The sequence below is a fragment of the Augochlora pura genome, chromosome 2 (assembly GCF_028453695.1).
Source record: "Augochlora pura isolate Apur16 chromosome 2, APUR_v2.2.1, whole genome shotgun sequence".
NCBI classification, from domain to species: domain Eukaryota; kingdom Metazoa; phylum Arthropoda; class Insecta; order Hymenoptera; family Halictidae; genus Augochlora; species Augochlora pura.
This window is the reverse complement of record NC_135773.1, coordinates 19,071,361-19,094,607: the sequence shown is the minus strand read 5'-3', so window position 1 is coordinate 19,094,607 and position 23,247 is coordinate 19,071,361. Positions and strand designations below refer to the sequence as shown.

Genomic DNA, 23,247 nt, shown 5'->3' with positions numbered 1-23,247 from the left:
TACAGTAAATAAAAATTTAATGTTACTTTCCTTAAATAGATTATGGAGTGATGTAACGAACTCGAGCAGCTTATCAGCAGTTCGCTTATGGTTATCTAACAGGAGACAATAAATAACTGTTCAAAGATAAAATTACGCGATCACCTAGCCAAAGAAATGGCTATTGATCTTTTTAATAGAAAAATTCTCGCGTCGCATACACCGTTATCTGTCACGACAGTAGAAAATCACTTTGTATAGTGTCGCTTTTCAGTCGAGAACGGCTTCCTGAAAAATACATTGATTCACTAGGTGACGCATAAAAAGAAATGTTGTGCAAATGTTCAGTTGTTGCTGGGAATTATTTAAAATTAATTCGGGTCATACAAGTCTGAGATCAATTATCCGATAATTAGACTGCGGATTGTATACGTTTGCGACTGGGTAAATGAAATTTCAACTACGAGAAAGATGTAAATAATCGAATAGTTTCAATCGCATTACTAATTATTTACTTACGATATAAAAATATATAAATTCTTTCCATTCGATTCTTCCATTTTATGAAAAATTTCGCAACCTATCAACACAATTCGCATTTAATCTAACTGAACAATTCCAATAGACAAGCACAAAAAAGATAGCTAAACGTAAATGTAAACGTCAAGGTAAACTTTGATCGATGTATGGCTCGTGCAGCACGAACAAGGAATCGCATCGAAATGAAAAGTTTTTCAGAAACGATACAAAATTGTTGTTTGCCTAACTGTATAAATCGAAAACTGTGCGTATGTGTCTGTGTATGAGCGTGTACGTGCGTGTGTAATTTATTTTCTGTATACAATACGGATATTGCTACCCGAATCGATGTGTAGAGACGAGTGTAATATATACTTATATTTAATATATATTTCATATAATAAATAAGCTATTTATTATTTATATTAAATACACAATAATCTTTTAATACACCCGCTCTTTTTTACGGCAGAGTAAGTCTGCCTCGCTCTTGTTAATATCCTTGATTACTGCTAAATTCCTTTGTTTATTCGAAACATATCACATCGGCCAAAATATTCATTAATGCCGACATATACAGGGGGTTTGTTTTATCCTGCACATTGAAATATTTTCGTTATTTTTGCTGGTATGAAAAAATGTATCAGGACAACTTCATTTAGTCCACAGCTAAGAATATTATGATTTATATTCTCGTTTCTCTCTAAGTCACTTGTTTTCAGGTATTAAAGGCGATCGTTAATTTTGACATATTAATCCCTATTTGTAAAGATCATTTAAAGATCGTTTAATTCGCCTTGATGTGCACCACAGCACTGCGTTATAAAAAATAGAATTCAATGTGCAGAGAATAGCGGTAACCTTTAATGCTTGAAGACAAATGATCTTGATACATATATACACGATACGATATACATATACATATGTATACGTGTAAATATTGTCAAGCTCGCTGACGTTATTGTTGTCAACTGTATATTAAACCTTTTCAAACAATTCATTTTTTCTTTATTCTTACGTAATCACCATTACCTATCTCTTTCAGAAGACTGAAACACTATACGATGTGCAAATTAAAGTTTGCTCATGGTTGAATTTCTCATAAAAGTGTTCCTCTAATTTTAGTAATTGTAAAGTAAAAGGATCAGGAACTAGTAATTTTTCACTGGTTTGATAGTTCTATTGTATTCAATAATTGTATCTTTTATCAAAGTTTAAGTTCTAAAATTTTCTAGGACATTACACGGGTTAAATACGTACTTTCGTATCGCGTTGTTATTTCTATCTTCATCATTGCGCAGTTCAACATTTTTCCCAGCTCCATAAACCATTAATAAATAATACAGCTTGTACTTACATCACTACACAATTTGATAACTGCCGTTCCGATTTATCATCGATCTGGCGAATTATGGTAAGTTAGAATCCTATATAATTATTTTAAACAAACGAGTAGCATGTCACGAATTCTGCTTATAGTAAATCCTGCACAATTTTCCCTCAGCTTGTAAACAAAAATGGACAGTTCCTGACGACGGGATACGATTTATAATAAATTTGCATAATCTATACCGGTCAATTAATTTGTAGCAATTAATTAAGCGACCGCCTAATGTATTATCGACAGCTCTTCAATGATTAGAGAAAAACATCTGACGAACCGTAAACACTCGTTCACGAAATGTCACACCGTCCCAAATGAATTAATTACTAACGAGCATTCTGGAAACTTCATCGCGAAACACTAGTTTGTTTCAAACCACGATGTACTATACAGTGAGAACGCCTAGTTAAAATGAAATTCCATTAATTAAACGTTACGGTTTCTAAGAGAACATAATGTATAGTAGTCGATTTTAAATATTTTATCAGAAATGAAGGAATTACCTTCGAAATCATTTAATTAATTCCATTAATTAAACGTTACGGTTTCTAAGAGAACATAATGCATAGTAGTCGATTTTAAATATTCTATCAGAAATGAAGGAATTACCTTCGAAATCCTGGTATACGTTGAAAATAAAATTTTCTTTTAATTTTCATCTTATTGAAGGTGCCTCTTGTAAATTGTGAAGTTAGAGTTTACAGTACTTTCAAAATTATTGACTAGCGCAACCTGGAATCATTACAACAGATCGTACAAATATTTATATATTAAGGTTTAATTACATCCCACAATCGACGGAGTCTAACTTCGATGTACATAGCTCGATGGGTTGAATGCTCTTACACGGCTCGACTTAACTTTGGATAACTTTTTCTACGAAACACGGGGTCCGTAGTTGTGGTAAAACTGTTTAGGAAGGTGGTTCTGTCAATTTAGTACCTCACGACGAGTCGGAGAGGGATGATTCTATTGTTCTATCGAATTACACGAAAGTTGTCGGCAAACCGCCGCTCTTGATGAGATGACGGCGGTTCATAGGAGACTTTGGCGGCTGCAAGTTTCACCGACGTAACGCAACGGTCTTCTTAATTTTTAAGTAGGTTAGGCAGTCTGCGAGACCGCTTCAAATTTAATCTAACTTTGATAACAGTGTCGCCAGCTCTATTTGCAGCGTAAAAGATTTCTGAGGACTTCCTTAAATGGAACAGTTAGGAAATTTTATAAAATTGCGAGAAAATTGTTTCTATATGTAGTATGTATTTCTTGATCTGTACTTATTATGCAACAATTTATTTGTCCCTGCTATTGTGATTTTCAATGACTATGGTGAAGCCTTGAATTGTCGGGTTTACGGTGTACTTGCCGTGGGAATAACTAGCGCGAAACAGATGGTACAAATTGGGTAAGTTGGACAATCCCCCCGCAATTGTTTTCATAAGCTAATTCTAAATATTATTTATAAGTTGCTTGGTCCACGACATCGTACTATCATACCGAGCGATTACCGCCGTTTAAGCTATTAAATTTGATCGATGCACGCATTAAGCTTCGTGAATATTCGAGCAGCCGTTATTTGCAGGGGATCAATATCGTTCATTTTTATCTATGCATAACATAAATATCGTTATTCAAATATCTAGTTTCTGAGAACGAATTAAAATCTTCACACATTTTATCGGATCCTAAGGAAGGACTAACATGTTTAGAAGTATCTTGGAAACCACGTTGAGAAAAGTTGCTAAAAACAAAAAAATAAAACATATTGCCGTTAAAGAAGCGTAAATTTGAATAATTTTTTCGCCATGGCAACCGTTCTTTCATTATTTTCGTCAAGTACGAAAATTTATGTGTGCTACATTATTTCGCTCGAAAAATCCGGCTTTGTTTTTAAAGGATGTCTAAATGTCCATTGAAAGCACAACGACTGTCTCTACGGCCAAGTGTGTATCCGGGGAAATGGACATTTTCGTGGAACGCGTGTGCTCGACACCTCGTCGAAAAATTAACTTGTCGTTAAAAGGAACGTTACCTCTGTTTCCGATTTTTTTTTTCACTACGTCGACGGTTCTCAACCTACGTTGTCGAAGCTATCTGCTTTGCGTTAAAAGATCAAAACTATTAGACTGTTCGTGTTCTTTTCGGAAAACATTCAAAATGCTGGTAACTCGCACCGTCTACCGAGGATCTTGCATAAAGTTGAGCTCGATCTTGAAAATTCGAGATAAAAGATCAACATTCTTTCGCGTACATCGTATTTTACTCGAGTGCTCGGAAGTATAATAAGTCAAGAGAGCTGACTTCGATCAACTCGAAAATTATATATACGAAGAACGAAAAAATTGAGAGTCACTGTGGCACGCGATCCGTTACCCAGAATCCTCTGGGGTTGACTTAATTCGAGTGGTTCGTCCAGATTTGGAATGGCACTTACCTTGGTCTTCGCCGACCCTGTTGGACCCACCAGCATTAATCCGTGTCGCACGACCGTTGTTTCGTACAGCTGGATAACTTTCTTCACAAACTCTGAAAACCGAAAGACAGATCTTTAATGGCGACGATTCATTTTTCTTCTTGCTATCAACTTCCACAGGGTCTTTTACATTTCGATAAATCAAGTAGCAGGGAAAAAGTTCACTCCGTATCGGAGCAAGGGACAGTTATGAGGCGAAAAAGAAAGATCTGTGACAGTCTGTGGTTTGTCTCATCCATTTACCGCTCTGCAAAACTGATATAGGTCGGATACCTAGAGACAATCTGTGTAATTCGTTACTAGTGTGAAGTTGGAAAGGATTACGACCGTAAAGGATTTTCTACAGAGGACGGTAATAGAAATTCGCCAAATTGTTTCCGTCGAAATGTTTTCCTGAGGAACGTGATTCCGCTTTCAATTGCGCACAAAAGTAATTACGACAATTAGGTACAAACAAAAGAGATAAGAAACTACGAATACAATCTTTGGTTATCGGCTTCTTTTTCCTTATTCGTAAAAGACTAACAAGAGCAATCGGAGACTCGATGGGAAAAGTTTCGCGAACAAGATTAAAGCGCGGCTGCTTACTACAGAAAACAAAACGCGAGCGTTGTAATTGACAAAGAAAGTTTCGCTCAGAAAAAACTCTTTGTTCCACTCTTGTTATCTTCAACAATAAATCGTTTATATAGAAAAAGTTCTGCAAACGAGGATAAAGAGGAATGGATCGTTTCGACAGGGACCTCGAAATGCTAAGACGAATTGATGTCACGTTCCACAAATTCATTATTTTTGCGGCCGTTTTAATTCTTTCCATGGTTAATTAACTCAAACGAAAAAGACAAACTTCTCGCTTCAATTTGGTCGTCGAAGCTGCATGAAAGTTCTTTGCTTTAAACGATTCTGTCGACTGTGTCCGATTCAGCAATGGAACCTTTTATCATTAATAACATCTTTTTATCCTGGCTGTAACGATGCACGTTTAATTTACTCGCGTTTGATCATAGTTTCAGACTCTATTGGTTTTTCATCGTCGATAGACCGTAACTAAAGAACTTTTCTAAAGAAATTGCAACAATTCGATTCGATTGTCACACAATACGGAACACAGCGTCCGTAGATAAGTGGAAATACTACTCCATTATTTCGCAATCATTAATTCAACGAGCAGACATATAGCGTAATTACCAAGTAACGTGTTTTGTTTCAGTCTGTCGCGTGGAAATACAAACCGAATGTGTAACAACAAACGGTCGCTCGTTATTCACTTGGAGCGACACATAAACAACAAACTGAATAACACGACTGGTAAACTGGAAACTACATCGTATAGAAAAAAAAGGAGTACCAGAAAGAGGAAAGTTTTATCTTATTTCGTTAAAGCGGTGGAACCATGCTCAACACGAACCGAAGATTAATATTTGACGATCGGCAAAATCGGCAAGCGATCGATGCTTATTCGAATGAAGTTTGAAGTTGAAAGGACAAAAGAAGCGATGAAAAACTAATGCTAGACTAGGGAGAATCAAAATGATTATATTGAAATGACATCGTTCATCATTAAGAATCGTGACGATTCAATGTAGAAACTATACAAATGGTTCTCGCGTAGAATTGTTCTGCATAATTTACAAAATACGAGAATATATCAGCAGAGTATAAAAATTGGTCGTGGTACAGTAAAACTGCACTTAATTAACCTTGACAACCAATTCATATAACCGAGTAGGCCCTTACAGTAGGAGCTCATTGATTAAATGCGATGGTTACTTTAAAATGCCGTAACTTTGCGAAAAAAGATGGCAGTTATATTTTTTTTCCTTTCTAAGTAAAGGGGATGAAGTGACATCTCGGAAAATAATTTTACAAAGTCCGTGCATTTTATCGATCTTAATAATTTTTAATATGATAAATAGGGCCTCAGTAATGAAGGTGCATCGAAATTAGAAGCCAGAAACAATATCTTAAAGTACAGATTTCAAATTTTAATTTTAAGAAAGTTCATCGTCTATGTCAGTCAAAGTAGACCAATCGTTATTCATTTGCCTATGCTACAATTTTTCTGGAGCACTGGATAGTGTAATAAAATAGAAATATTAATATGAATAACTAGATACATGACGTATGTTTCATTAAATGTAGATTACAAAAAGGTTACAGAATTAACTATTTTCATGTAAAGACTTTGTTACGGCCAAATCATTCAAATTTTCACAAAGATAAGTGGAGTTTTACTGAATAGCGGGATGATGAAAATGATGGAGAAAAAATAGAATTTCTTACCATCAATCTCCTCGAGACCCATCTTCACAATCGACTCTCGTATTTGCGATTCCAAAACACCGTAATCCACTTGCTTCTCCTCTAACCGTGGAAACAGATCTGACACGATGCCTGATATTACACGAACGGTGTCAATATAACATTTTCTGGCTCTCCGCAAGAGAGTCTACGAGAATCAATTGATACGAGAACTACGAAAATTACGAGAAGGGCGTAACAAATATTTCCTGAAATATGTCTTCCAAGTATTCAGATTGGTTTTCAATATACCGTGGATCAATTGATCTGATTCCCTGCGAATCATATTTTTTTAACCCTTTGACTGTGGCGCACAGTGCCTGGCGAGACAAAAATATAAAATCCAAATATATCCGTATAACGATATCAGATGTTATATACTAAATAAGAGAATATAAATCATTTTTTAGGTGAGGCTCAATTATTTTCAACTTTAAGTTAACATATCTCAAAAAATATTTTGAGATTGAAATAGTTCCAAATTTATTTATGTTTTACGTACACATTGGTCAACTTGCAAGGGCCTATATTTATGCCTTTCACAATCGAAAGGTTCAAAAATATGCCGCAGAAGAAATATTTCCCGAAGATATAAAACGACCGTTCTCAGCAAAGTTGGAAAGATCGCGCGTTGAGATGATCCTCGGAGGACAATGAATAATAGGCACGAGTAGACGGAAGACGCAATTCCACTTACCGTTGAATAGTGTCAGATCGTCTTTGAGAAACTTGGGAACATTTACGTCTCGCAGGGCTCGTAAACAAATCTGCTGCTCGTTCAAATCCTGCTGTTCCCGTTTTAAATTTCCCGCGACGGCGATCACCGTCTTTACGGCCCGCATGCCGAAGTCGTAATGATCCTGAACGAAAATAAAACATGCTTTGGTGACGAGTGTGAACCTACACGAGGACCGTTTATGCACGCGGTCACGTGAGTCTACCTAGAAACACGTTCGGATACCCACCCTATAATAATATTTGATCGCTTTCGATCGATTAACGATACGGGGTCATACGGTAGCAGAACAAAACGATAAAAATCGGCGTTTATCTTAGCTTGGTATATAGCTCGAATTATAACAATCTTATTTTTCTACGTGATTCCAGCAACAAATCAATTTTAAAAGTCGTTTTCTAGTCGAACAATAATTGATCATGTAAAGTGCGGTACAAATGACCCGTATATTAAAGTCCGATCGCTTGGAAATTGGATTGCATTAATTCACTTCTTGTATTCAATTATACATATTTAATGAATGCATTTTCTCGTAAAATAAATTTATGAGGCTCTATATTATTATATTCCGTATATTAACTCTTTGCACTCGCAGCCATTTTATGTCTACATACAAAATAGTTTTTCTGTCCAACAGTATTCACATTTTACAAGAATTAGTGCATTTTATGCACGTGTAATTGAGTCTTGTGATTCAGAAAACAGTTACACGTTTAACAATTTTTAAATAGAGAAAACATTAATAATGTACAGATCATTTTGAAACGTGATATACCGCGTTTGACGGTGCCGCAGTGTTGTCATTCTGGTGCAAAGGGTTAATGGTCATACGCCAGCTAACTGCATCGTTCAATAAATCAACAGGCTGCTGGCTAAGGTGAATTATCAAAGGACGCTAGAACACAACGTGTGCTGTGCGAACTTGCCTGCGAGCTTAGTTGTTCCGAGCTGAGCTTAAACGTGGTGGTTATTTTGGCAGCTAGAGTTTTTGCTTCGGAAAAACCGTACGAGAATAATGAAATTTCTGCAATTAGCGCGTAATCTGGTACCATCATAGCCACTGGGCGGAATAGTGCTTTTAAATTATCCGGCAGCTCAGTCCTACCCGCATAACCAGGATTCATGGTGATGAATACTGCACAAGATGTTTTTAGCGTGATCTCTTCCCCTTCGAATAGAAACCTGTTAATTATTACATTAACATTACTTGTATGTAATATATGCAGTATATAACATGTTCGACGCAAAACACAGAGTGTTTCAAAATTATGTTACATCCGGGAAATGAGCACTTCGTCAGACCGTTTGAAGTAACATTTTGAGTCAGCTCGCCTCTTGTTAGTGTTTTTCGTTAAATAACTCATAAACGAAGCTGCGGATTGCATTTTCATTAAGAAAAGGTTACTTCGAATGAACTCAGGAACCCCTCATTTCCCGAAAGTAACAGAATTTTGGAAAACCCTGCATAAAATTCGCGAACAATAGAAAATACTATTGCATCAGCAATCGAAATGGTTTCTAGTTTTCCAATATACTCACGTCTCGACACGCATCTGTTGAGCCTGTTGAATAGTCATGATCTGTTGCGCAATCACTGAAAGCACCTCGATGTCGATCCTGTTGAATTCGTCGAAACACGCCCAGGCACCGGAGCTAAATTCGTCAAACGATGTCATCGTTAATGATTTGTTTACTATAAACCGTTACAAATCTTCACATTGATTGCTCGTATGCACTGTGCGTACTACACCAAACGTTTTTTTAGCTCCAGATACTCGATAACAAAAGAACAACACGTGAAATGGAAATAGATACGAAATGGTTCGAAAATCGCATCTGTTTAAATAAAAGCGGATTCGAAGCGTTGTTTTAAAAATCAATGGCCAACAATGACCTTGATTAACGTAGAATTAATATTACGAGACAGAGATTACCTGGCGAGGCCCTTGAAGAACTTGCCCATTGACATGAAGTCCAACTGGTCGGAGCAATTGAAAACCACACATTGGATCGCGAATGCTTTCGCGAGGTCCTTGGTTGTTTCTGTTTTACCGGTACCGGCCGGACCTGCAGGCGCACCGCCAAATTTCAGATGCAAAGCTCCTGTCAAGGTCAGGTAGCATCGATCGGTCAACGGAGTGATCACCAGTCGGCCGGTGTTCCCCAGGTACTCGTACCTTCGACGATATACCAATAAATTGCCTGATAAATCTCAACAAATTCGATTATACTACATGTGTAGAAAATCCTGAAATGGTACATAAATTTTGTGATCAAATTTGAAATTACTAGGTTAAAAAGATTCAAATGTACACGGCATTAGATAAAACACAATTTTGTTGAAATACATTGTATAGTTTGTCAATGTTAAAAAATGTTTAGACCACATTCTCTCAATTTTTCCCTTATTCTGAAACATTTCAGCTGTAACTTGAAAAAGAAACTGCATCTGATTCCTATTAAAAGTTCTTCGATTCTGGCACAACTTTTTCATTTAGCCTCGCTAGTACAACATGTGTATCGTGCACAGTGTATTCAGTAAAAGTGGCTACGCAAAAAGTAAATACAGGCGATGCATGCGCGGGAGTCCCGCATAGCGGTGTGGCTTCGCCGGCGGCGCGACGCGTGACACCAAAGGGAGAATTAATAGAAGAGGGCGGCAAAGGTTGAAATATTTGGTCAGACAATTTACCCGTAGGGGAATTCAGCGTTGACAGCGCGCACTTTCAGATCAGTGTCATCGACCCAGTAGTACCGCAGCTGCGAAATCCAATCGAAATCGTTGACATTCGAGACACCTTCTTCGATCAGCTTGTAGGTGACGTCCCTCGCGTGAACCTCGATCGTGATCACCGCTTCCAGCATCAATCTCTGTATTTCCGTTTGAGTGCCCCGTACTAATTCGCGCAGACCGTCGAGCTGCGTGCGATTAATGTTAGGTATCAGATAACATTAATCAGCTTAATGGCTTATCTCATTGTATCACCTGTTCCACCCTTGTAATCGACGTTGGCTACGCAGAGCAGGCTTAATCAGTCTTATAGCTTACAAAGTGAATTGTCGAACATGATCATCGTACATTATTCCGTTGTTGACGTGACGATGCAACATTCCTGCTTCGAGCAACATCGCTTAGCAAGAATGTCTCAGGTGTCCCACGCGAATTTAACGAATTTACCAATTCACTTTTCTCGACAATGAGACGGTAAATAAAACAATGTTATTCTCTTTTTCGATTTCTTTTTGCATGTAGAATCACTATCGTAATATTTGTTATTTTTAACATCGTTCTTTACGTAAAGGATTAATTTGAGACTCCTGATTTCTTTCAGACTTTTGCTTCTCTCGATGTATACTATACGTTGCAATTTTTAAAAAATTTGATTTTCAAATGATTTTTAGAAACTTTGGAAGGTGTAGAATCGCATCATGATGGATGTGACATGACATTTTTATACTCCCTATAACTGTATCTACATCATTTCGTTGACACCGAAACTGTTGTTGAGTATTTAAGAGATATATGGATCAACTGGTGAATTAACAAACGGATCGATAACAACTGAGTAAACGGGAGATGGCCATTGTTATAGCTGAACCCGAGAGTGCTAGGTAAACTTACGTGGCCCAACATTTCCTGGTAATAATGGGGAAGTGCATGACTCCGAATGGCTTGTTCCACGTGCGCAGTCCAGTACGCTTGGCCGCAGCATAAAGTTACTTGGCCGGGCCACATATAGACCCATGTTTTTCTCGGCGTAATCTCAACGAGCGCTAAAGCGTCGCGGATGATCTCTCTAATGGTGTTTCGCATTACGTCCTCCAAAACACCCAACCAATACTCGACACTTCTTATGGGATACATCGGCGGGCGAAGGATGACCTCTTCACCCTCCGCAGAGTACATCCGCGTAATCTGCAAGTCCTCCTCGAACCGGACCATCTGGATGTTTTCGAAACACTTTCGGAGATGGGGTTGTACCGCTTGGACGTTCTTTGCCTGCGCCAGGATCTCAAGCAGCTCATCGTCGCTCAGGAAGTAGAACCGCGGGAATGCGCGACGTTTCACCTCCAGATAATTAGACAGACCCTTGTGCACCACCTCCAGTAGGCTCTGACATTCCTGCAGACTCTCCAGCAGATTCTTGTCTGGACAAATCTTGATGATCTGCTCCCGGAACGATAGACGATTAACCATTTAAAATGTACAGTTTAAAGAAAATTTCAAGTCAAAATTACTGACGGTCTATGGAAATTTTTTCAAGAAACTCTGTTGGATACATCGATTCGAAACTTTGGAGATTTATTACTGCGCGTTTTGAGAATGCACAGTATTTTTTTCGAGCACGAGTATCGACTAGGTAGTTTTTGGATCCGTGGAAATTTAACAAATATTTTCCACGGTTTAAACGAAGCTTGCAAATATTCGAACAAAATGAAAGTATGAGACAAATATTATAGTATAATATAAATATTTGTATGGACAAATATTGAAATAGATCTGGATAGCGTTCTCTAAATCTAACATTTCTCATTTATGATATCGAGCTCTAGACTCACATAAGGATTGTCATAAGCATTCTTCATGATCCTTCTCCAGTTTCGTTCCATAGCACTGTACTTCCTTGCCTCCGAAGGTAACTGTGTGCTGATGTCTTCTGATGTAAATATTGGTTCCAAGTACATCCACTCCCTGCAAACAATCTCCGTTGCCTATACCAAATATTTATCTGCGATATCCTTGGTTACCTCTGTACTTCCATCCAAAGAAGAAGCACTTCCTGTGTCAACTTTAGCTTGTTTTCCCATTCGTTGATCTCGTCCTCAAAAGCAGTTTTCAGAGGACTAAAGCTAAGCTGTTGCACGTCGAGTATATGTTTGTCCAGAAGCATCGTCACCTCCTCTGTAACTTTCATGATGTATGTACCTGCAGATAGGTGAAAAGGAAAGCAGACGTTTCAATAGTGCCAGCAGCAAATTCTTCGCACTGTAATTCAAACACGACCCTTGTCGTGAATGGTTCAACCCTATTTTTCACCCACCGGTGGTTTTGTATGGTAATATTTCCATCACGATTGGCTCCCATTCGACGATCATTTTATTCAATGTCCATTCCGTCGCGTATTCTTTGGCGGCCGTTTCTGCCACGGTTTTCACTAGTTCTTCGAACTGTTCGATGCCGAAATATAGCAGAGATCGAAACGTTAATGTGGGCGTGAGTGTCATTTGTATGCCGGTTTGCGCGCTCAGCTGATCGAAGTGTCGATCCTTCATTCCTGGATCACGAAGAGATTTGATCAATCCAATAAACGGTTTAAACTCGTCTATTTGGTCCCGGATCAGTGTCGCCACTTCTTGCACCTCTGTATCAAGATGAAAAGTGGATTAGAATCAAGTCGACATCGAACCAATTCCACTTCAACGTTTACACGCTGACCGCGAAGTTACGAAGCCTCTATTTTCATTGTGATCTAAGTTTACAAGTATTTCGGTTTCGAAACATCTCTTTTAAACATTGCAGGAACGTTTAGTAAAATTCACGGAAAAAATACCATCCGCGAATACGAAAGCGTTTTCGAAAAAGGCAACTGAGGCAGGACGGAAGTATAATACTTTATTTCAAATTCAAGTTTCCACCTACTGGGAAATTCTTGAAACGTTCTGATAGCCCGAGTGATCGCCCGGTACATATCAGTCACAAGGTTCTCTATTTGGCTGCCATCCACGTTTATCAGAGGATTGTCCATCCACACCTCGTACCATTTCAACCAATCTGTCGAACGCAACCAATAAATACCAAAGAATCTTGTAGATGTTATAATCGCTGTGATTGGAGATCTCGGAAAGTTCTACTCTAATGATTTAGTTGGAGGACGTTTTCGTGCTTTAATACTTGCCTGACGCAGTCACCCATAAGCTTCTATAGGGCTCAAAATCCCTTATAAGCTTCTGCAAGTTCTCAAAAGGTACCACTTTCATGCCAAACAGCTTTTGTCGTTGATTCAACAGTAAACCGTTCTCTCGGCATTCGGTCATCGCTTTCCATACGCGTTTAACGTCGAGCGCAGTTTCGTGTATTCGAGTCGCGTCATGTTGCAGGCCGATGTTTTGAACGTTGCCCACCAAAGTATCGATTCTTTCCAGCAATAGTACCTCATCCTGAACCTGGATTCTATAGAATTTTTCCTGATCCTCGATGAACCGATCGTTCGTCTCATCGATCTACAAAAAGAAATTAATTATTCGTTCGGAGCATTCTTTAAGTGGAAGTGCTTAGTGATCGATCGAACATGCCGAGCAAATGACATTAAACAATTTCATGCTGGTGAAAGTAAACCTGCAATTGAATTTGAAAAGGTGAGCCAATGGCTTCCCATTTTGCCTGGAAGTCCTCGTCGGACAGATTCCACCAGAATACGTCGAGCACGTCGAAGTCCAATTTCAATTTGTCCATCTTGGAATCCAGTTCCTGTACTCGCAGCGGTATCGTCTCCATCCACTCGCGGATCTCGAACACATGCTCAATACTCTGCGGTTGCTCTTTCAACTTGATTCTTATATCTCGGTAATCGTCCAGGATGGTCTCGACCTCGGCTCGCAATTTATGCGTCAGCATCTCAAGCAACCCCGTGGCGCAGTCACGCCGCTTCTGCATCAAGAACTGCTTCAATGGGAGCACGATCACGTTGAAGGGCCCGATAGATATCCATTTCGGTAGTATCACTTCGAGATTCCTCTGCATCGTTATCTGGAAACTTATTGCTTCCTTTATGTCTAGCGTAGTCAGATCCGGTTGTTGATCCATGTCCCTGCAAGTTTAAACAAAACATGCTCAAGTCTGGCCGAGTATAACTGACTGTGAGCGGAGCTAAATACAGTTAGATGCTAGATATAAAATAGAATAAGTCTTCAATGGTTCTCACTAATATTTGGGCAGTTTTTAAGAAGCAATGACTTTAAGATTAACTTTTAAGACTGGACTAAATGATTTGAATTTCTTTAGATGACAGGGGAACTGGTATAATAGACAATGACTAAACTACTTTGTTACAGTTTTGCTACTATTTGAAACAATAAAACAAAATAAAAATACTACTACTTTTTAACTTTTTATCTATCAGTTAATGCAAAAATAAGTTACAAGTATTAGAAGATTTTAAAAACTACAAATTTCTCACACTTATTGATCGAAAGTATCAAAGATCGGGACAAAAGAGAAACGTTTACGATTTTTAATTGTTTACAACTTATACCAAGGTTGACCAAATTCGATTAAATTTTCAAATTGCATATAAGTTACTGAGATCTATAAAACACATTGTTAAATTTTTGTTATAATCTCAGATGAAATAGTTAGAAAAGATATAAATCACATGTTTTTTATCATTCCAAGCAATAGCAAAATTTGAAAAAAGCATTCTCGTTATGGTCTAGTAGACTGGTCTACTAGAAAAACTGCCAAAAGTTACTACTAAACAAAATATTGCATTTTAAAAGATGTCCGAATATTAATGGGACTCGTTGTAGGTGTAACGGAGCCGAGTAGGGGAAATTAAAGTCTGATTAAGAAATTGAATTACTCGACGTATTGCGAAACGTCCAGATTGAACAGCTCAAGAAATTGATGGAATTCCACAGCATATGCTTTGAGGGGTATCACGGATTTTTGGTACGCTAACTTTATACGATCCCGTATCCTGCATACTTCTTCATCGAGCAAACCAACCGAGCTCAGGAAAATGTCGTTAGAGAACTTTAGGGACGGAAGTAGAAATGGGTGTATTTGTCGAATCTGATGGCTGCTGGCTACCGCGAAGTCATACAAGTTCACGATGACCTCCTTAAACAAGATGGATAATAACATCAGATAAACAAACTCTAAATTCTGCGATATTTAGAAGTTTTTCGTCGAACTCACTACAAACGTATCGGGATCAGTAGAGTAGAACGCTCTCTTCTCATTCATTTCAATTTCTATGTTGAATAGAGGCTTGAAGGAGGACTGGAACTGGCTATCGACGAAGTTTTCACCCCAGGAGAAAGGTTCCTTCACGTTCAACGCGCAGAGAGCCGGATTCACCAAGCTGTCGCTGAACGTTACGATGGAATTCTCCACCAAAATCCGAAGAGCGTGCTACACGGACGTTTACAGAACCTTTCAGTTCGATTAACCGTGTTGCATTAAATAGAAACTTCAAACACAGGCACAACCTTTCGAAATACATTGCGTCAGTTGAATCATAATCTTTTGTTGACTCGTTAAATTGATATGCTGTTTGAAGAACGTATTTGATTTTAAAAGCGAATCGTGTCACATCAAATATTACGTATTTTTCAGGAACAGCTTATGTAAATAAATCTGATGCCCAAACACATAAAACAAATTATTCAGTTGTAGAAAGAGAAATAGGAATCATTACAATTGCTCAAATATTAAATATCATTATTTTTTTTGCTTCTCTCACTCATCCAAATTAAGTAACGATTGTCAGTAACCTTTGCTACTCATAGCTTCCACCTACGCGCTACAAGCTTTATTTATAGCGAAGATTTTGTATTCAATGACGTTCTCTAAAAAGTTTTATCAACCCAGTTTTTGGTCACTTTACTTGCATACGTAGCGTAGCGAGGTTCATAAAACGATGCAACTTCATCACGTCGTATACGTCATGGACTTTCTGCTCTAGATTGAACCATCCTTTGCCGACTTCTCTCAAACGCATTCGCACGCACTGTGTGATCTTCTCCAACCACGGCTCTTTCAGATACTTGATTACTGTAGTAGTAGCCAGCGTTTGCATGTCCTCGAACTCCCACAGCTTCACGGTTTTACCGATGCTCGAAGCAAACAGGTTCATCGAAGACACGTGAATGCACTCAATTACGATGCAGGACATCGCCTCGTATACTTCCCTCATCACGTACAATGTGTACCAGTGCGAAAACCGCTTTATCTCCTGGACAACCATTTCTATCATTTCGTGTATACATTTCTATTTCTTTAGAATCCATCCGCGAAAATTTGTCATCGAGAACTTTTTGGTAAACTGGCAAGCTGACACAAACGAGAATCATAGAAGGGATTGGTAAAGGGATAATTACTTGGAAGTTTTTCATCCCCGTGCCGATCTTCCCCTTATCCGGTACCTTCTCCGTCTCAACTGTTGGTGTCCAAGTGATAAACTTAAACAACTCTGGGTTCCGCTGGATCATTCGCCTCCACATGATATCGCACATCGTCCGCTGATAATCCAACGAGATCTCCTCGATCAGCTGGAAAATGGGACGGTTTTAAATGCGCGATTGTGCCAATGACTTTGCTGATTCAAGGAGGGAGCGGATCCCTTCTCAGCGAGGATGAAACAGGGCGGGAAGCTCGAGTCTTTTAATTAGATTCACCCTCCTGCAATTTAGTTATGTCGTCGGCGCTTCTCGACAATAAAATTTAATTATATCTTATCTACCCGGAAGAAATTTTCAAATTCAGAGAAGAATAATTTACTATTTTTCTCTAATGACAGGGCTGGGGAAAAATCAAAATAATTTTATATAAAATGATGAACATTGAAATATTTATATAAGTAAATGCTATTTGGAAATACTATTTCGTTGAATGTTTAAATCAAGAAAAAATATTTACTACTTACATTCAGATTTAGATATAAAAAATAATGAACTAAATATAAGACATACCAATTTTAAAGCTAAACATATTTCGCAATTGTCACTCGCTATCTTTTATTTGAATAATTTGTTATAATAATATTAACACCTCAACGAAATTCATTAAAAATTAGTATGTTCGAAAAGGGTATTCTGTTTAAAGCAAAGAAAGCTCTTTCCCTGCCCTTTTTAATGGTATCTTCACCGAGATTTAAATAATTATGGAAATTAGGGTAGGTCACGATGGCTTTAACGAGCCTGGAAGCAGAAAGCGAGTCTAGATGGAAGATGATATTCATAATATACAGTTGACGAAATGTTTCAGAAATGAAAGTTACGCACAGCTGACAAGACCTTCTTATTAAATTTCATGTCATCATGGGTCAAGCTGACCCGAACAATGGCGACTTTCTCGGCTTCGGTCATAGTCGTCATACCATCCAGTTTCATGCAGTCCAAATAAAAATTATACCTACACGAAAATTCATAGAATAGTGTTATGATACAGCGAACGATCAGGGAGAATATGAACAAGCTAACGTTATCGACTCTTCAGCAATTCGTCTGTCCTCGATGGCCGCGGCCATTCTCTTCGCGCAGATCCTCGGGTCCTCCGCGTAGAACCGGATATAGATCCTCGGTAACGAGTACTTCCGCTTATTTCCGTCCAGGGTAATCACTGACCACAGCTTGGTATCGTAATTGTAATCAATCACGGCCGCGTTACACCAGGCGAACAAATTATCCAGCATGTCACTAGCCTTGTCAAACTTTTGGCTAAATTCCTGAACCCGCGGAGCGAATACGGCCGCAGGCAATGGAGACCGTTTTCCATTGATTCTGCCGAGATTTAACCAATCTTCGATTGTTCTGCGTCAATTAGAATTAATAACTTAACGCACTCGAAAAGATATTTCAATATCATCTTGGTATCTTTGTCAAAATGCAGAACAATTGCTTTATTATTCTCCATTATTCAATCTCCTCATGTTTACCCAATTTTAATCTTTCCTACGCTTATTTTTTTCTCTAGTGCACGCCTTCTTCTCTTTCTTTCACTTTATCTTTTCCTATATTTTATACTTACCTCTTCATCCTCGGACCGGTATAAGTTTTAGCTCGGTATGCGATTGCTTATACAAAGATAACAATTAGATCAAATAATGTCTCATTAGATTTTTGACCAGGTAATTTCAAAAATAGTCCAGTTCGAATTACAAGGCAATTCACCCTAGGTATAGAGTACATGGATAGTACACGGACAAACTCCCACAATTTTCCATACAATGTCGAAAAAATTAATAATGATTTGACAGTTTTTTATACATAGCCTGTACCTGCAATCGAATTCCTCGTTGTCGAAGAATTCCAACGGCAAAATGTGCGCCCTGCCGAACAAACCATAGATTATGTCGCGACTCAACAGGGGCAGAATGGTTGAAGGTGGTAGCATATCCTTGGACGTCACACCAATCGCTTCCAGAGCATCCTCGATCTTCAGACTGCGGTAGAGCTTACGCCTCCTCTCCATTTCTACGTTCCGAGGCAATCGTTTTGGTTCGACGTTCAGCTGCATTTGTACTTTAGGGGTAAACGTCTCTGCCGGGAACTCCTAAACGCAACAAAAATTTTTCGTTGTTTAAATCTCTTTTTTCAGGGATATCTTATGGCTAAAGAGTACTCCTACGATATGAAAATATCCAAGAATATTGCTTCTATCTATATCACATATTACGACTGCAACAATTACTTGCAGCCGTTACTTGCAATATAAAATCCGGTAAAAATCACACGACACCGTATAAATATCGTTTGCATTTTCAGAGAAAAATCTATCACAGATTTAACAGCTAATGATAAAACATAATAATAAATGTAGTTAAAAAATGGAAAAGAGTAGATATATATTTAAATATTTCTTATTTAAAACGCAAATGAATCATGCAGTAAGTACAATATATGTGCAGAAAATAACACGAAATTTGCATATTTTAGCGAGCAAAAATAGATTATGAAGATACAGAAATATTTAAGAGAATATTCTGCATTGATGTTATGCTCATTAAAGTTTATTTATTATTGCAAATACAGAGAACAGATAATCATTGTTGCTTGTATTATATTATAAGATGCAATGTAAAATCCGTTAAGATCAATTACTGTTCAAATGATGATGGTGCCTCTTGCGGAAAAATTAAGAAACTACGTTTGGGATTAGTGCAGCGCCAATTAGTAAATGGTAAAACGCTGAAACCATTAGCCAAACAGTGGCGTCACTTATGGCAAAACCACGAAACTCTTTTTGGCTAGTAATTTCAGAGTTTCACCATATACTAATTGGCGCTGTGCGGTCCGTGGATAGAGCTTTGGTATTTTGCCGCAAGAAGTATCACACACACACACAACGTTATCCAAACAGTGATTAATTTTTGCCGAATTTTCATTGTATAAAGTAAATCGTTCGTTCTCTCTACTCTGTATTTGCAATAATAAATAAACTTATTTTGCATGATTTCATAAATGGTCTCACAAACATTTCTATATCCTCAGAATAATAGCTTTTAGAGAATTAAACGTTTATACAAATTTCTGCTCACGATCGAGCGATCCTCGTCGAAGCTCATCCATCGTTTGGCTTCGCCGAGAAACTGGTATGTTTTCTGATCTTGTAATTGTGAAACGTGCGCGCTATGGTGCTGGGTGAGCACTTGCCAAGCAAGTTTTCTTCGCCTTGGTGCAATGTTTTCGAGAATCATTCCTAGTTTCCTCGATTGCTCCCTTGTACCTACAGATCGTTTTTAATTTAAAAGTGAAGATTAAGAGTTGTAATTATTTTTAACTGAAATTATTATTTATACTTTTTCATTTCATTTAATTCGATTAAAACATATAATTGTGATGTTATTTTGATACAAACTAATCAATGAAATTTCCCATGAATTAAATGCATAATGCTACAAATTGGAAAATTCTCATATTTAGGTGCTGTAATCAAAGATTCTTACCTGTTACAAGTTCTGAATAGTAACCGCGTTTTTTAAACTTCCTCTCCATGCTGTCAAACTTATCCGAATTTCATTAATTGACAGTAAGTTACAGGTTCATTAATATAAAAATCTTACACTAACCAACATATTATTTGTATGCAACGATAACGATTTAACCTGTTATTGCAAATTTTGGCAACTCTGAAGCTGCCTATTTTCGATGATAATAGTGGACTATGTTCATTACACATGTCTATTTCAAAGAAAGTAATTTAACGTTCCATTCTATATATACCACCAATAATACTTCCAAATAATATTGCTTTCTAGGGAGTAAACATTTTGTCATTTAATATATTTATTCCAAAATATGTACATAGTTTATTACAAATATAAATAAACATGTACAAATATAAATAAAATATATACACCTGAACGTACGTAAATTAAATATAAAAACGTAATTGCTCAATTTTTAAAGTTTGCCTAATTTCAAACTAGAGAATGATCTATAGGCATGCATTCCGCAATTTTTTTTGGAATAACAAATTCCTCTGGATTTTGCTCCAATAAACATCCTAGCAGCCGCGGCACCGACATCACAGTGCCGGAAATTACAGAGGGAAAATCTCTTCCGCTTGGTGTCTGGTGGGCGATTAAAAGTCTCTTACTGAAATATTTTCCACACATAGAAATGTGACCAATTTCGATATACTGTTTTGAACACGGTGACCATAATTCAAAAGAAACGCGCATCGATTCCCAAGGCCTTAGTTCCGGTGCAGGTCTCACAACTACTTGGTAATGGTCACAGATATTGTCATACAATTTGGAGACTGTGTTGAGCAGTCGTTCGAACTCTTCATAATACTCTGAACCGTTTGTTTCCTTGACCATGATAAATGCATGAGCCACGGATGCCTGGCACACAGTGAATAAGCCAATTGGAGCAAAAGTTACTGGGAAAGGAGTATATTGTCTGCCAGTCGTGAAATATTTTAACGGAAAATAGGTGGGATTTATCACTTGCTTTGCATGCATAGCTAAGAAAGATGCTAAACTGGCACCTCCAACGAGATGCATCTGGTTCGGAGATTTCTTGTCTACTTCGCAATGGTTATCTATTATAAAAGCATCCATTGGATCCTCGTGATTCATGCCAGACCCTTCCACCACCAGACTACGACTGAAGTCTGAACCAGTTACCCTGATCATGTTGTTCTCTGTGAAAATCTTCCCAGCATAGCTCAAAGCGCCAAGCTCGAACAGAGCTGCATCGTTGCACAGATAATATTGCATGGGATTTTTGTATTCCAGTAAGCCGAGGTTCCTTCCAATATCAATATGGTTCTGTTTACGGCTCAGTTTTGACGACTGGCCTAACTGACCAAAGGTTTTCATTATAGTTGCAGTCTGCAAGGGTGTCCTCTCATCTATGCTGTTTGGTAACTTCAGCATCTTTTCGATTACTGTCTCATTTAAATCCCATATGATATCTCTGACAGCTTTCAAGTCTTGTTTCAATGCAGAAAATTGTTGTCTTAATTTGGTTCCTTCTATTGTTTCCTCTGGAGTTAAGTCTGCTCTCGTAAAGTTCTTCAATTGCTGACCTATCTCGTCCATTTTAATCTGTAACTCGTTTCTATCCGCACTGACTGATTTAAATAGTTCCCATACTTCCTTGATATCTTTGGCATTCACTTTTAAACCTCGAGATGTTAGATCTTTTTGAAATTTATCAAAATTCGATAACTTGTCGTCGAAATCTAAGTATGGACTTAGATACGAGAAGACTTCCATGGCCTTTCTCCCTGAAATGAACAATGCTGAAGAGTAGTGCCTGTTCAATTTCAAAGGTGCATTAACATGCTTATAAACTGGATATTTCAAGAGATTGTGAACTATACACGTTCGTGCAATATGCAGAATACTGTTTGCCATTGTTGGTATGTCAAGCAAACACAAAGTTATCTCTGTAAAATTTAAAAAAAGGTCTACTTAAATAACAATGTTTGCTCTTCTATGCATCAAATTTTGCTATTTTGCTTTCTGGCACAGTATCTGTTTCTGTGTCCATTTTAAAACTGTCACGAGTTATGGTATCAATTTTTCGTTTCTGAGGAGCAATATAATTTCCTTTTCCAGCAGCTCGTTCAGAATCTTCTATAGTATAGGGTTCTAGCTCTAGTGCTTTTAATCTTCTTTTATGAACTTTTGTTGTGAAATGGTCTGACAAAGCTGTATTATTTATAAAATGCCTCCTGTAAAAAAATATAGAACCATTAAAAAGTAATTTTACTTTTATAATACTTGGATTTAACATTTTTAAATGAGGTGACTTTCTTTCTTTTTCCCTTTTCTTTCTCTCCCTTACTGACTCTTGACTATTGATGGATCTATACACTACATTTCACTGAAGCCTATTTTCAATACCTGTCCATTTAATTTTACTATCGTTCATATATAAAGGAAATTTATATTCTGTGATACATGAATTAATTTAAATAAAACTTTACCACCGTGAGTGCACACAATGTTAGGCAAGAGAATGAGGAATGAAGTGCAGGTTATACAAGAGATGAATGAAAACTTACGCGCAATGTACACAATAATATTGACCTGCTCCAGGTTTATCCAAATCTACTTCCTGATTTACTAGAATTCTCACATTTTCGTCCTTCAAATCCTCATCGATCTAAAATAAAGGATATTCTATAAAAATTGACGATCGCCGAAAATATCATCCATGTGACGCACGTGCTCATAAAGTATGGGTTATACTATCGCACACCTCGTCCAAATCTTTCGTTCTTCTTTTCGTTCGCCAGCCCTTTTTCAAATGAGTATCTCCTCTGTGATATTTTTTGCGTTTGTAAGTCATTTGTGACAAAAATTTAATAAAATTCTAATACTAATTTAGCAAACTTCGGATTTCGGATACTATCACGTTTATCCTTATCCTCTTGTTCAACAGAGATAGTTGCCTTAACGATTGTAATCGAAACAAAGTACAGTAATGGTTCCAACTCTTCTACATTTCCAAGCCACAGCTCGATCCGTTAGCGAGGGTCAATGTAGAATTTCTCTTTGCTCTGATTGATTGAAGCTTTACTGGTGATAAATATTGCTCTCACAGTAAAAGAAAAAGAGAGAAAACGGTGAGTGTGCAAGAGAGCATGCAGTCGGCATAACTACATGTCGAGCA

At 37.7% G+C, this 23,247-nt stretch overlaps 3 protein-coding genes across 3 annotated transcripts in view; all 3 read right to left on the bottom strand.

Moving 5' to 3' along the window:
* LOC144478273 (dynein axonemal heavy chain 1) overlaps nt 1-19,688 on the bottom strand; it is a 95,119-nt gene extending 75,431 nt beyond the window's left edge. Inside the window, 22 exon segments of the mRNA XM_078196041.1 lie at nt 4,317-4,408; nt 6,639-6,749; nt 7,354-7,516; nt 8,319-8,574; nt 8,932-9,045; nt 9,327-9,569; nt 10,085-10,326; nt 11,027-11,560; nt 11,953-12,085; nt 12,142-12,319; nt 12,435-12,755; nt 13,034-13,165; nt 13,290-13,614; nt 13,730-14,187; nt 14,965-15,232; nt 15,311-15,526; nt 16,002-16,349; nt 16,495-16,665; nt 17,398-17,527; nt 17,596-17,925; nt 18,393-18,667; nt 19,653-19,688. Coding sequence (XP_078052167.1) covers nt 4,317-4,408; nt 6,639-6,749; nt 7,354-7,516; nt 8,319-8,574; nt 8,932-9,045; nt 9,327-9,569; nt 10,085-10,326; nt 11,027-11,560; nt 11,953-12,085; nt 12,142-12,319; nt 12,435-12,755; nt 13,034-13,165; nt 13,290-13,614; nt 13,730-14,187; nt 14,965-15,232; nt 15,311-15,526; nt 16,002-16,349; nt 16,495-16,665; nt 17,398-17,527; nt 17,596-17,925; nt 18,393-18,667; nt 19,653-19,679 — 5,067 coding nt within the window. The 5' untranslated portion in view covers nt 19,680-19,688.
* Nucleotides 19,689-20,390: 702 nt separating this feature from the next.
* Nucleotides 20,391-21,983, bottom strand: LOC144478555 (serine--tRNA synthetase-like protein Slimp). Its single transcript, XM_078196572.1, has one exon. It carries the CDS (start codon nt 21,981-21,983, stop codon nt 20,535-20,537), a length of 1,449 nt encoding a protein of 482 aa, XP_078052698.1. The 3' UTR covers nt 20,391-20,534.
* Nucleotides 21,984-22,062: 79 nt separating this feature from the next.
* Nucleotides 22,063-23,087, bottom strand: LOC144478566 (zinc finger protein 593 homolog). Its single transcript, XM_078196589.1, has 3 exons — nt 22,834-23,087; nt 22,637-22,737; nt 22,063-22,303 (listed from the first exon to the last, which is right to left on the bottom strand). Exons 1-3 carry the CDS (start codon nt 22,921-22,923, stop codon nt 22,063-22,065), a joined length of 432 nt encoding a protein of 143 aa, XP_078052715.1. The 5' UTR covers nt 22,924-23,087.
* Between the last annotated feature and the right edge of the window lie 160 nt (nt 23,088-23,247).

Excerpts from the sequence above, each read along its gene's own strand:
- LOC144478555 (XM_078196572.1), bottom strand. The coding sequence starts at position 21,983 with ATGGCAAACAGTATTCTGCATATTGCACGAACGTGTATAGTTCACAAT.
- LOC144478566 (XM_078196589.1), bottom strand. The coding sequence starts at position 22,923 with ATGACTTACAAACGCAAAAAATATCACAGAGGAGATACTCATTTGAAA. Across the intron at positions 22,738-22,833 it reads GAACGAAAGATTTGGACGAG|ATCGATGAGGATTTGAAGGA; the intron begins GTGTGCGATAGT and ends CCTTTATTTTAG. Across the intron at positions 22,304-22,636 it reads TATTATTGTGTACATTGCGC|GAGGCATTTTATAAATAATA; the intron begins GTAAGTTTTCAT and ends ATTTTTTTACAG.